Consider the following 12,939-nt stretch of genomic DNA (forward strand, 5'->3'; position numbering starts at 1 on the left):
ATACACAAGGCAAAAGTTTGCAAGCATGGAATATGAGCACCACCTCGCATCAAGTGTATTTTTTCATAAGTCAAGCACGTAAAAGTTTATTTTGATAATGAGTGATTGTGAGACTTGAATGTTATATTGATGTGTGTAATGCTCATAAAAAACTTTTAAGCCATTAGAGAGCACATTTTTATTTAATTAATTATATTCGTAACTCGGTAGATATCTCATATTTCACTTAGTGTACTGTTGATCATATTTTCCAGAAAGCAGTAAACAGGAAGAACAGTTGCTGAAATCTTACTAGCCATTTTCTGGGAAAAGTTAAATTTATTCCTCTCCCTGAAGGCCAATTAGCAAGGATGACACTACAATTTTCTTTTTCTGTCTTTAAAAAGTGGACAAATCTGATATTTCTACCCCAAAAATTCAATAAATAGTACGTCTGCCCTCTTATCTGATGGCAAGTAGTTGCACTCAAAGAAGAGCCATAATAGCCTAGTTCACTGGAACATTATAAAGCAAAACATAAAACTGTCACTATTTCTCAAATTACAGAATAAAGCCATTCCCACAAAGGAAAACTTCCATCTTTTGCAACTGGAATTGCAGTGAGTTCATCCTCATCGCTTTCTGAGTTCCGGATCCCTAGAGGTAAAAAAAACAATTTAAGGATTTTAATCACTAAAGAGTTAAACAGAAAGTTACTTCACATAAAACATATTTCACCTCTGTATACGATCAAGAATAAGAAGCCTTGGCCCAGGAGGGATCCTCACATCTCTAAGAGCACTGCAAAACAGGTGAATGGAATGAGATTTAATTATGAGAAATGCATAGGTTTAGTACAGTTACATGCTGCAACATATCTTGCCTGTCGGTGAGTAAAGGCAAGGTGGTGTCTGTCAACAACCCTTTCTTGAAATTCTTTTCATAATTTTGCAGGCCAAGGCTCGACAACAGTGATCTCGTTCTGACATAATGTGTATCTTCGGCAGGTGGTTGCGAAAACTTCCGTCCAAGCTGCATGAACGGACAAGAGAATCTTTTAAGAATTATGAGATATCAAAGCTGGAAATTCACACTATTCAAGATTAATCAAAAACTAGGTGCCAGCAGGGAATGATAACTGGTACTTTTCCTACCATCACTCCTGAAAAGTCTCTTCATACCAGAATTCTCAATCCATCATCAAAGCAGATGGACCTCAAAACAACACCAAAGTAATAGTGTAATACAACGGTTATACATGTCGGATTGGTCCCTAAACTCTTTTGAGGACAGAAGTAGGGGATTTGAATAATCTTGAGACTGAATGAGATTAACTTGAACTTTTTTTTGAAGTATTCCTTCAAACAAAAACAGTTTCGATTTTACTACACCTGCCAACGGTAAATTTTCAATATTACTCTACCTTCAAAAGAGAGGAGCGGGGAGAGAAATAATATAGAGAGAACCAAAAAGATTACGATATTGCTGAACCGGACAGTTTAATCATTAGGAAAAAAAAAAAGAAATCCATCTTCTTATTGCACATTTTAGAAGTCCAATTACAAGGTGTTAACTGAGAAGGGACCTGTAAATAAAAAACAAGGATTGATGACAACGAACAGAAACTGCATCAAGCCGCAGCTAATTTATTGTTATTCATTGGTGGAATTAATGCAGAAATGTTCTGAATGAAACCAAAATGAATACTTTTGGGGCGAATAAATAAGAAACCAAGTCAAAACTTGAGACAGATGACAAACAACAAAGCAAACTGACTAGGGGATTGGCAAAATATCAGATAGACAAGTTGAATGGCACGAGAGCACAGAGTACTGGATTGGACAAACTACAACAGGAAACAAAATGTAACCCACCCACCCACAAAAAAAAAAAAAAACCCTCAAAACAACTTCGCCAAAAGCCAGGGGTAACATGCTCATTTTTTTAATAAGTAAGCATGTTCATAGTATCACATTAATAGAAATAAACTGGCCTTTCACCACAGACATGTAAAGAAGTTTTAGAGATAGACATCTCTATGTCGAAGATCGGGGACGGGGATTGAGACATGAGCGCATTAATGTATACCATATGTACTTCAACATTACCTCAAACAGTCCACCTTGAACAAGGGCGAAGAAAATCCCAGATGTCAAAGCATTGGGTACTGGATTGGGGCCGCCCATGCCACTAACTAGTGAAAACAGTGCTCCAGAACCAAAGGCAGCTGCCATACTGCAAAAGTAATTATTAATTTCCAAAAGATACAGGAAACAGAAAATGCAAACAAAATTGATAAATCCTCAGACAGTTCCTTGCTTTTTTTGCTCTCAGTTGGGTCATGCCTCAAACAGTTAAAGAAGATTATGGAAGTTGTGTCTATTGAGAGTTGATAACGCCATCAAAAAGATTTCGATGATGATCCCTCCAAGTATTTTTTGGTGTATCTGGACTGAAAGGACCCCAGATGTTTTGATGGATCTCAACTCCAAATCACTCCCGAAAGACTAGATGTTTGCTTAATTTGATCAGCTGGAGTAACTTAACTACTGTAAATTCCACCGATCAAAAGTTTGACTCTGTCAGCTCCCTAATCCTCGCAGTCTTTTGTCCTGTATGGGAGTTAACTCATTGTAACTTCTAGTATCTGCTTGATGCGTTTTTTCTAATGAAGTTTCTAACTTCATCAAGAAAAAAAGAGAGAGAGAACTAAACTCAGAGACTTTATGAAAGAGTAGATGAAGTAGGAAGTGATCAAAAAGGAAAAATGAAAGTTTAAGGATAAAACAGAAAGCAAAACAACCAGTCCGGGATATTTGTGATCATTGAGATGTCAAACCAGGACATCCTCTCTGCCAAGTGTTTTTAAATTTAAAAGGTATAAAGTTAGGTGAATGAGACAGAAAGGAACTTTGTAGGTTCCAGTTGAAGGCGTAAAATGAAAGCTGGTCCGCTTTTACCTAGACGGAAGACTAAATAGGCAACCGGAAACGGATGCAAGATTTTTAACAAGACGAGTAAGGCTACTGTAATACTTAAGTGACAGCCAACTTGGAAAGCATGTCCTCTTTCTGGGGATGGGGAGACAGTATCCCGTTTTAAGCATAATTATATATTAATATAGCAGTGCGTATGGATCTGCTTCTTAATATCTAATCTATAGAGGAAGCAAAATTGTGTAGACAAGAATATGCCTCGATCCCAAACAAATTGGCAACGCGAAGTGTATAAACACAAAATTAAATAAAATTAATGGTTTTCCTGAAAAATCAACTTAACATTGAACTGTCTACTTACACAGGCTTTACTTAGTAAACAAACCTGATTATAAAACTGTCTGGCAAATTTTGTCTACCAGGAACTCAGTGAAAAAAGGCTCACCTGGACTGCACATCCTCCTTGCCTCTAATTCTTTTCAACACACAAGATATGCCAGCATTAACACCAGTCATAACAGCAAAATTACGGGCCTGAACCAAGGGACCTCCTGCAAGAGCCTGAAACCAAAATTTCAATTACAATGCTTATCCATTGTAAATTAGCTCTATCAAATCTTAAAGATTTCAACTTGAAGCACTAAACATTGATTTTCTGACTTAATAAACTTCAATTTTTAAGCGGATAAATTGAGGGAAGCAAGACTAGATGGTTCGGACATGTGAAGAGAAGGTGCATGGATGCACCAGTAAGGACCTACGAGAGATTGACTATATCAGGTTTTAGAAGAGACATGTTGGCAGAAAAATGGCAGGTGATTAGACAGGACATAATAAATTTTCAGCTAAATGAGGACTTAACCCTAGATAGGAAGATATGTAGGCCAAGAGTTATGGCAGAAGGGTAGTAGGTAGCCAAGTGTTATCATACTTCTACGTGGGAGAGGAGGGGATTAGTCTCATTTTCTTATCTTTTTTTTTTTTCTTTTTTGAAACCGGTCTTCTTCTTATTTAGTAGTTTTAATTAGTATTCACATAGAATCTCATTCTTAAATTTGCACCACTACTTACTGTTTCATTTACTCTATGTATCTTGCTATTTGCTACCATTATTTTCCTTTAAATCCTGCTTTGATTACACTTCTTTTGATCTTACAGTACGTAGGAAACAACCTCCCTACTCCAAAGAGGTACGGTAAGGTCTGCTGTATTCTACCTCCCTAGACTCCACTTAAGGTCTGCCTACGTTCTCGCCTCACTAGACCCCACTTAAGGTCTGCTTACATTCTAGCCTCCTCAGACCCCATTTGTAGGATTACATTGGGTTTGTTGTTGTAATTGACTTTTATAATCTTTCCCGATAAGTGAATTGCTAACTTGGAAAAGAACTAGCAAGTAAATAGTTCAGAAATTATAAAGATAGACAAACACAATAAATTAGCATATGATGATTCCTAATTCTAGAGAAAAAAACTACTAATGCGAATGTAGATATAAATTCTCAACAATAATAAATCGAAAAGGACCTGAGCTTGTTGAAAGGACGCCATAGCTTGAGGATTGAGATTAGCACCAGCAGGTGGAGTAGGCATAGAAGAAGACACATCCTGTGTTAGCGTTCCCATAAATCCACCAATAGCAGCACCTTGCAAACCACTCGTTGCCGTCACAACAGCAGCTTCAACAGGTAGTGACTGCTTCGATAGCCACAGTTTGAAGCCGGCCTCCAACTCCTTAAACTTGTTCTGCAGCTGTGCTATCGGATTCTGACCACTGCTATTCGGCAATTCCACCACTGCAAGTGCTCCTTGCTTCCCTTCACCCATTGGAAATTCAGAAAATTGTTGGAAATTTGCTCTGCAATGGGAGAAAAGGGGGTGGATATTGTAAGTACGTAGAAAATTTTATATTCCCATTTTCTCCCTTAAACCCTTATCTTAGCATAATGACAATATACTTTTACTCCTCTGTCATTTCACCCCTTCAATTTGTTTCTTTTTTCCTTTTCCCCCCAATACAATTTTGCTTTTTCCATTTTGGGTCCAATACTACTTTCTTTTATTCAACACTACAATACGTGAAGCTAGGGGTGGGGTATATAAATCAAACCGATGAATTAAATCAAATCAAGAAAAAAAATTGACTTATGATTTGATTTGATTGATTTGATGTTGGCAAAAAAAAAAAAGATCATTCTTAATTTGATTTAGTATTAACAAAAAAAAATCAAACCGATCCAACATAATGCATATATTATTTTAATTTTTTATACATAAAAAGATTTTTCTTATACTAATTTTTTAGCATAATGACAATATACTTTTACTCTTCTCTGTCATTTCACCCCCTGAATTTGTTTCTTTTTTTCCTTTTTTCCTCAATACAATTTTGCTTTTCCTTTTTCAACAATCCAATAGTGAAGCACATATCAAACAATTTCGTATTATAACTTTTGGTTGTTGGGTCATAAGCTTTGAAATTCCTTCAATTTTGCGTTGATTCTCGAATTCTCTTATATAATAAGAGACAGTTGAGTAGCTTCCGTCAACAAATTAGAATTAATATTTTGTTCAATTATACTTTTAACTTTTCAATGATATTTAAAGCTGTTTTTTATTATACTGACTGTTTGATAGAGCATATGTGCTTCCTATATTTCCATTTAATCCCTTCGCGAAAGAGCATGGTAGGGTTCTGTAGAATAATATGATTGGTTAATAGAGCATTTTATTGTACCTTTTGTATAGATATTTTCTACCTTGACGATTATATCCTTTTGCTTTGACTTGAGATGTTGCAACTTTCCTATATTTTTATAGCAATTGTGAAATATCATTTTTAATTAGTTATTATGAGTCATTTAAGATATGTCTACTTTGTTACTGTAGTGATATTTGGTTGACTCTTCAAATTATAACAGTGTCACTTAAATTAAAATAAAAGAAAAAGTATTATAAATTACAATAATTAAAATATTAAATTATTTTTAAAATATAATTGACTATCATGCTATAAAAATTTGGACAAGGAGAGAGTATTATAAATTACAATAACTAACGGCTTAAAATAGTAAATTACAGTGCCAAAAAAATATTATAAATTACAATAACTAACAACTTAAAATATCTCAAAAAGTATTAAAAGTTAGTTGATTGTTTAAATTTTATTTGTGTCACATAAATAGAGATTAAAAAATACTATAAATCATAATAATTAACAACTTAAAAAATTTAAGAGATATAAAATATTTGTCGGACTTTCAAAATTATACCAGTACCACATAAATTGAAATAGAAGAAAAAGTATTATAAATCACAATAATTAAAATCCTAAATTATTTTAAAAATATAATTGACTATCAATGCCCCAAAAGTTTGGACAAGGAGAGTAACATATATTAATTGAAAATTGCATAAAAATTATTATAAATTATACTAATAGTTAACTGCTTAAAATGTCCAAAAAAAATTAACTTGTTATTTATTTAAAAAAAATACGTAAAAAATATTATAAATCCCAATAATTAACGACCTAAAAAGTTTAAAAGATATAACATATTTGGTTGATTGTCGAAATTATATCAGTGTCACTTAAATTGAAATAGAAGAAAAAATATTATAAATCTCAGTAATTAAAAACTTAAATTATTTTAGAAATATAATTGATTATCAAATTCAGCTGCTTCAATCGTAATTTTACTATATCACTCCTAATTAATTTACATGGGTCCACTCAAAAAAAAATTCACAAAGTATTTTTTATAATAATTTTACTATGTCACTTCTAATTAGTAGAATAGAAGAAAAAATATTATAAATCACAGTAATTAAAAACTTAAATTATTTAAAAAATATAGTTTACTATCAATGCCACAAAAGTTTGAACAACTTAAAATATTGTTATACAAATTTTATCAATCTAAAGATAATAATATATGCCTAACTTAGAATTTATCAACCAAACAAATGAAGGTTTTAATTAACTAATAGAATTATACATAACGTAAAAATCTTAATGATAAACATTGGGCCGTGCATAGCATGGCATAACTGACTAGTATAAAGAGAAAAATGAGTTGATTCCTCGAATTGTCACTTAATTTGAATTATTTTACAAAGTAATTTTAAATCTTTTTGAATAATGTTGTCACTGAACTACACGTATATTTTCAATGAGGTGAAAACTAATGAAAAAGTTAAATTTTTAACGAAATTATATTCATATATATATATATATATTTAAGCTATATTTTTATATCAAATATCCATTAGTTATATCAATTTTATTTAATTCATTTTAAATGTGTCTTTAATAAAATAAATTTTATTTATGTAATTAGAGCAAAATAATGGTGCAATCGTTCATCAAAAAGTGATACATATATCTTTTATTTTTAACAAATGTTTTGTATATTTATCATTTTAATTTTCTTTTTCGTTTAAGATCCAGACTAATTATAGAATTTTTTGTACAAATGTGCAAAGATAAATAGTAATTATGCATCACCGATATTATTTTTTAGCCATTTTTTATTTTCTGTCAAGAGGAACTTCTTAAATATCAAATGTTTCTTGAGTTGCAAACTTGAGATTGATATGTAAGAGAAAAAAAAAAGGAGGAAGATGATATATCTTTTATGAAAATATTATTTTAAATTGTACCTCCATTTTCTCTAGTTACATGAAAATAATTCATTTTATTAAAGATACTAGTCGCATTTGGCCTTGTGCTTAGCCCGTGTCCAAACCATAATGAACTTTATATTTGTAAACTTTACTTCCTCCATCTCATTTTATAAGGTACAATATTTAAGAAAACAAATAGAGTTTTGAACCTTGTGGTTTAAAACAATTCTTATATATTTGTATGGTTGAAAATCATTTCATTAAGAATAAATAAAAATTTTAAATTTTAATTATTTCTAATTATATTAAGGTGACATTTCTTTTGAAACGGACCTAAAAACAAGTATCACATAAAATGAGAAGAAACGAATATTTTTATCTTGTTGCCATTCTTTTTTTTTTTTAATTTTATTTTTGTGACATTATTTTATTTTATTTTCAAACACATGCATGCACCAATGCTCTTTTCCTTTTCATTTTACCGGTAGTTTTTAAGATCATAGCCTTTAATAATCCAAATTGAGTTTTACATTAGAAGAGTTGAGTGCATCATTTTTTTCTCAATTAAACTTATATTGGCTAACCCATTTTTCATTATGTTTTCTCAATTAAACTTATATTGATTAACCTCTTTATTACAAAAAAAAATGTCATTCAAATAATATATAAATATTTAATACATTAATTATTGTATGATAACATCAATAAAATTAATTTATAAATAAAAATAAAATTTAATTTAAATAATTAAAAGACATGATTCAACAAAATATCCTTACAAATGCTCCTTCATATTAAATCATACAACAAAATTAAAAAGTTAATAGTTTTTTAAAAAAACTTTAATAGCTTCTTTTCCCTAAAAATACATGTTAAGAAAAACGGTATTTTTTAAATTTAATTTATTTATTTAAGAAATTTATATTGATATTTCTTAAACGTGTATGGAGCTGTAATATTTCATGTTTAAATTAACCATTTTGTCCTAAATTATATAAAATATTGATTATCTTTTTTTTTTTATATATATACAAATTTCATTAGTAAAAAGTGTGAAAATGAATCATCCTCATTTTCAATTATTTGATATCATTATTATTTGGATAGTTATTTATTTTTTAAATCAACTTTTCATACATTTTTAGTTGTTTATAAAAAATAAGTTTTAATTTAATAACTAAGCATGTATCAAATTTGAAAGGAATGTCATGATACTTTGTTTATTTGTCCATGAACAAACTACTAAAAAAAAAAAAGAAGATAATTTGAAATAAAACTAATTAACATTTTCACAACATAGAAAGATAGTGAATTTTTGGAGCAACTTAAAATTTGAGTGTCCATTTTAAATTTGTTTGAATAAATATTTTTTTATGGTGTTACTATCACTTTTGTATGACTCGTCACTATTGACTTTTGTAGTATTTAATAAGCTCATATAATTGTTTAAAGAGAAAATACATAAAGTACCCTTTGATCTTATCCGACTTTTTCAAAAAGACACCTAAACTATACTTTCGACCTATTACCCCACGAATCTTACTTAAATCGTTGCAAATACACCATTTTGACCCTCTACATGTATACACGCACAACATACGTGTGAAAGGTTCAAAATTGACTGAAATAACCAATTAAAACCTGACACGTGTAAATAATTTGATATATAATTTATCTTTTTTAAAAAATATATTTATTTACTTTTTATAATTATCCCTACTCCCTCTCCGTCCCCACCTCCCCACCTCCCCCCACTCTTAGCCTTTTCTGCATTTTGCAGGTGAGTTGAAGAAAAAGGATATGACACCCGATCAACTGCTATAACTCCAATTTGTTTGAAATTAGTTGATTCATGATGCTTAAACCCGTCCATTTATAGAAAAATGATTCAACACCATTCTACTTGAATCATAAAATTCTATTAAAACTCCATTAAAGTTTCATTAAAGCTCCATTAAAGCGACTTTTTAAAAAAAATAATTATTTATCTATTTTTATTAAAAATCATAAATAGAGTTTCAATCTCATGGTGGTGGTGAGTGTGTGTTTTGATGGTGATAGTGGTTGTGATGGTGATGGTGGTGAGTGGGTGGGGGGTAGGGGAGATGCTAACGGGGTGGGTGTGCTAGACGGGGGAGACGCTGACGGGGTGGGGTGCTGGACGGGGGTGAGGATGGGGGGAGATGCTGGATGGGGGTGGAGGTGGAGGGGAGCTGCTGGATGGGGGTGGGGGAAGTTGCTGGATGGGGTGGGGGTGGGGGTGGGTGAGAAGGGAGGTGGGGCGGGGTGACAAATAAAAAGGAAATTTTTATTAAAAAATATAAATTAAATATGAAATTAAATGTATTTAATACGTGGCAGCATCTGATTGGTGCGTGCATTCACTCTCTTTCTTGTGACTGGAATTTAATGAAAAATGGTGTATTTGCAACGATTTAAAGAAGATTCGTGGGGTAATAGATCTAAAGTATAGTTTAGGTGTCTTTTTGAAAAAGTCGGACAAGATCAGGGGGTACTTTATGTATTTTCTCTTGTTTAAATTTACCAAAATGGGTGAAAACTTGTACAGTAATTATAACTTAAAATTGAAAAAATTGACAAAAAACTTCATGTGAGGACTACCAAAATCTCACATTCTCTCTTAAATATAGTAGTAATATTTAAAATAGGATAAATAAATTTTATATAATTAATGGGTATTTGATCTAAAGATATAAGTTAAAATATATATGAATAAATTTTCGTTAAAATTTTAAATTTTACGTTAGTTTTTACCTTGTTGAAAATTTATATGTAGTTCAGTGATAATATTGTCCAGAAAAATAAAAAGTCACTTTAGTGAGATATTCCTACAAATTGAATAACAATAATGTCCTAAAAAAATTCAAAAGCTACTTTAGTGGGTACTTGTATAGATTGAGTGACAATTTTGAGAAATTAACCCAGAGAAAATGACATTATTTCTTTTAGACATATTAAGTGCATATTTGGTTATGCGATATAAAATCATGATTTAAAATCATATTATGAAGTTCTTAAGTTATTGTATTGGATAAGAACCCTCGAGAATTGCAGAATGGAATAAGATGACATCTCGCGAACGAATGTTCCATGGTCAATGGTAAGCATTGCGCCATCAAAGGGAAATCTACCTAAAACCATCTCAAGGGAAACATCATTCGATGGTAATGTCTCTCTTCAAAGGGCTCAGATGATGTGGAAGAAAAGAACATGAGACAAAGGCGTCATAATCTATCATGTACGCGACGCATAATGTACCATCCGATGTATAAGGTATTAACTGACACCTACAACGGACAGGACACCAGACGCTATATCATTAACTATAGTACTATAAGAAGCTGTTTGATTATTGGATAGTATCAAAGCTAATTTTATACATTGATAGGTAAGCATGAGGGATAAAAGTTATTCATGTATTAATTTTATATGTTGTTTGATTGTGTTTTGGTAATTCTACATAATTAATACCTACATAACTCATGAGGGAATCTATGTATAGCTTTATGCGGGATATAATGCGAAATAAGTTAGTGGGTATTTGTATACATGGATTAAATAATAAAATTACATATTTATCCATGCAATTTACTTTTAAAATATTTATTTATTTATTTATTTAATTATTGTATTTATATTTGTTCCCACTGTCCAAAATATTTTTTTTTCCCCGTATTTTGGGTATAATAAATATTAATTCAGCGGCACAAGTTTTCGCTTAATTTGTGTTTTGTATTTTGATTCAATGACACAATTTGTATTTTGTATTTTTTGCTTAATTAGTTTAAATTGTTGAATTTATAATTTGTAATATTAAAAATTATACTTTTCTATATGGGTATAATAAATATTAATTCCTACATAGATAATATCTACATAATTAATATCTATATAACTAACACTTGCATAACTAATACCTACATTATTAATATACACAAAACTAATACTTATCTGCATAACTAATTCCTACATAACTAATATCTGCATAACTCTTATCAGTATCCAAACGACCCCTAAGGGATTCAATAGAAAACTCATTATATTGCTACAAACCATTTTTTGTACTCTATAAATAGTGATCTCTCTTTATTTGTAAAACAAATGTTATTGATTTCGAGGAATACAATATACTTTTTACTTGTTCTGTAAGCATTAACTTTTTCATTGATTTCTTGCGTATGCCTAGCTTTTGTCGAGGAGATCCTAGCTCTCAAGCAATGCTATCAACGGCTCTGTTTCACATATTCATTCTTGATTAACACTTTATTTTACTTTTGTAATGTTTACGTTTAGTCTTTCGTTACATAGATAATCAATCTACTTGTAAACGAGTCTTAAATAGAGTTAGATTTAACACATATGCTTTTAATCTCATATACAAATTCAACTACAATTTCAGGATAAATATTTATATTTTTTTTTAGGAGAGTTAAAGATTGAATGAAAATTTTAGGCTACATTTCTAAAATATCATCTTTTGAATTATAATAATAAGACGCTTAAAAGTGTAGTTATATGTGTAAATAAGCATTGCCAATTATCATGATTTGACAAAACTTATTAAATGTGGCCTATGTCGTTAAAGCCATGCTTTCAAAGTGTTATTGTAGACACGTGATTTTTGACTCTACCCGAATATAATATATATATTTTTTGATATTAAATATTTATATTTGATCCGATCTTATTTTAATTTTTAATAATTTTTTAGTTAAAAATTAAATAACTAAATGAAGTTAATTTTAGAATATTATTTTATTCCAATTTTTTTTTAATTTTTTTAAAAATATGTTTCTTTTTAAATAAATAAGTTAGTCGTTTTAGTACTATCTTAATTTTATATATATATATATATATATATATATATATATTATAAAAATTAATTAGTTATTATTATATTATTTTTATTGTTATTATTTTATTTATTATTTTTATTTGTTATTATTATAAGACAAAAAAAAGATAAAATAATAATAATATTATTTTCAAAATTTGAAATCCCCATCCCTTATCAGATTGTAACCGTTCCCCCCAAAAACATTCCCCGTCCCCCCCCCCCCCCCCCCCCAATAAATTCCTGTACTTAAAAGACTCTTCATCCATAAAAAAAAAAAAGAACCTACATTCATCTATCAGAAGTCAGACGCAGAACAAAAAAAATAAAAAAGGATCATCATCAGATATTTTGATAGAGTAAAACAACATCCAGAGAGAAAAAAGAGAAAGAAAACGTTAGTAAAAGAAAAAAGAAAAGAAGGGAAAAAAGAGTTGCGATTCGAGTTTTGGAGTTTCAATTCGAAATTACTGGTGATAACATTCTGATTTTTGTAGTCAATTAAAATCCAGGTTTTTTTCTACTTCATATTATTTACTGTATG

At 30.2% G+C, this 12,939-nt stretch overlaps 1 protein-coding gene across 1 annotated transcript; it reads right to left on the minus strand.

Moving 5' to 3' along the window:
• Nucleotides 1-298: 298 nt before the first annotated feature.
• On the minus strand, nt 299-4,970 carry LOC107862981 (chloroplastic import inner membrane translocase subunit HP30-2). The gene is made up of 6 exons (XM_016708720.2): nt 4,442-4,970; nt 3,361-3,476; nt 2,088-2,214; nt 863-1,011; nt 718-780; nt 299-636 (listed from the first exon to the last, which is right to left on the minus strand). Exons 1-6 carry the CDS (start codon nt 4,739-4,741, stop codon nt 612-614), a joined length of 780 nt encoding a protein of 259 aa, XP_016564206.2. The 5' UTR covers nt 4,742-4,970; the 3' UTR covers nt 299-611.
• Between the last annotated feature and the right edge of the window lie 7,969 nt (nt 4,971-12,939).

This window comes from Capsicum annuum, chromosome 3 (assembly GCF_002878395.1).
Source record: "Capsicum annuum cultivar UCD-10X-F1 chromosome 3, UCD10Xv1.1, whole genome shotgun sequence".
Taxonomy (NCBI): domain Eukaryota; kingdom Viridiplantae; phylum Streptophyta; class Magnoliopsida; order Solanales; family Solanaceae; genus Capsicum; species Capsicum annuum.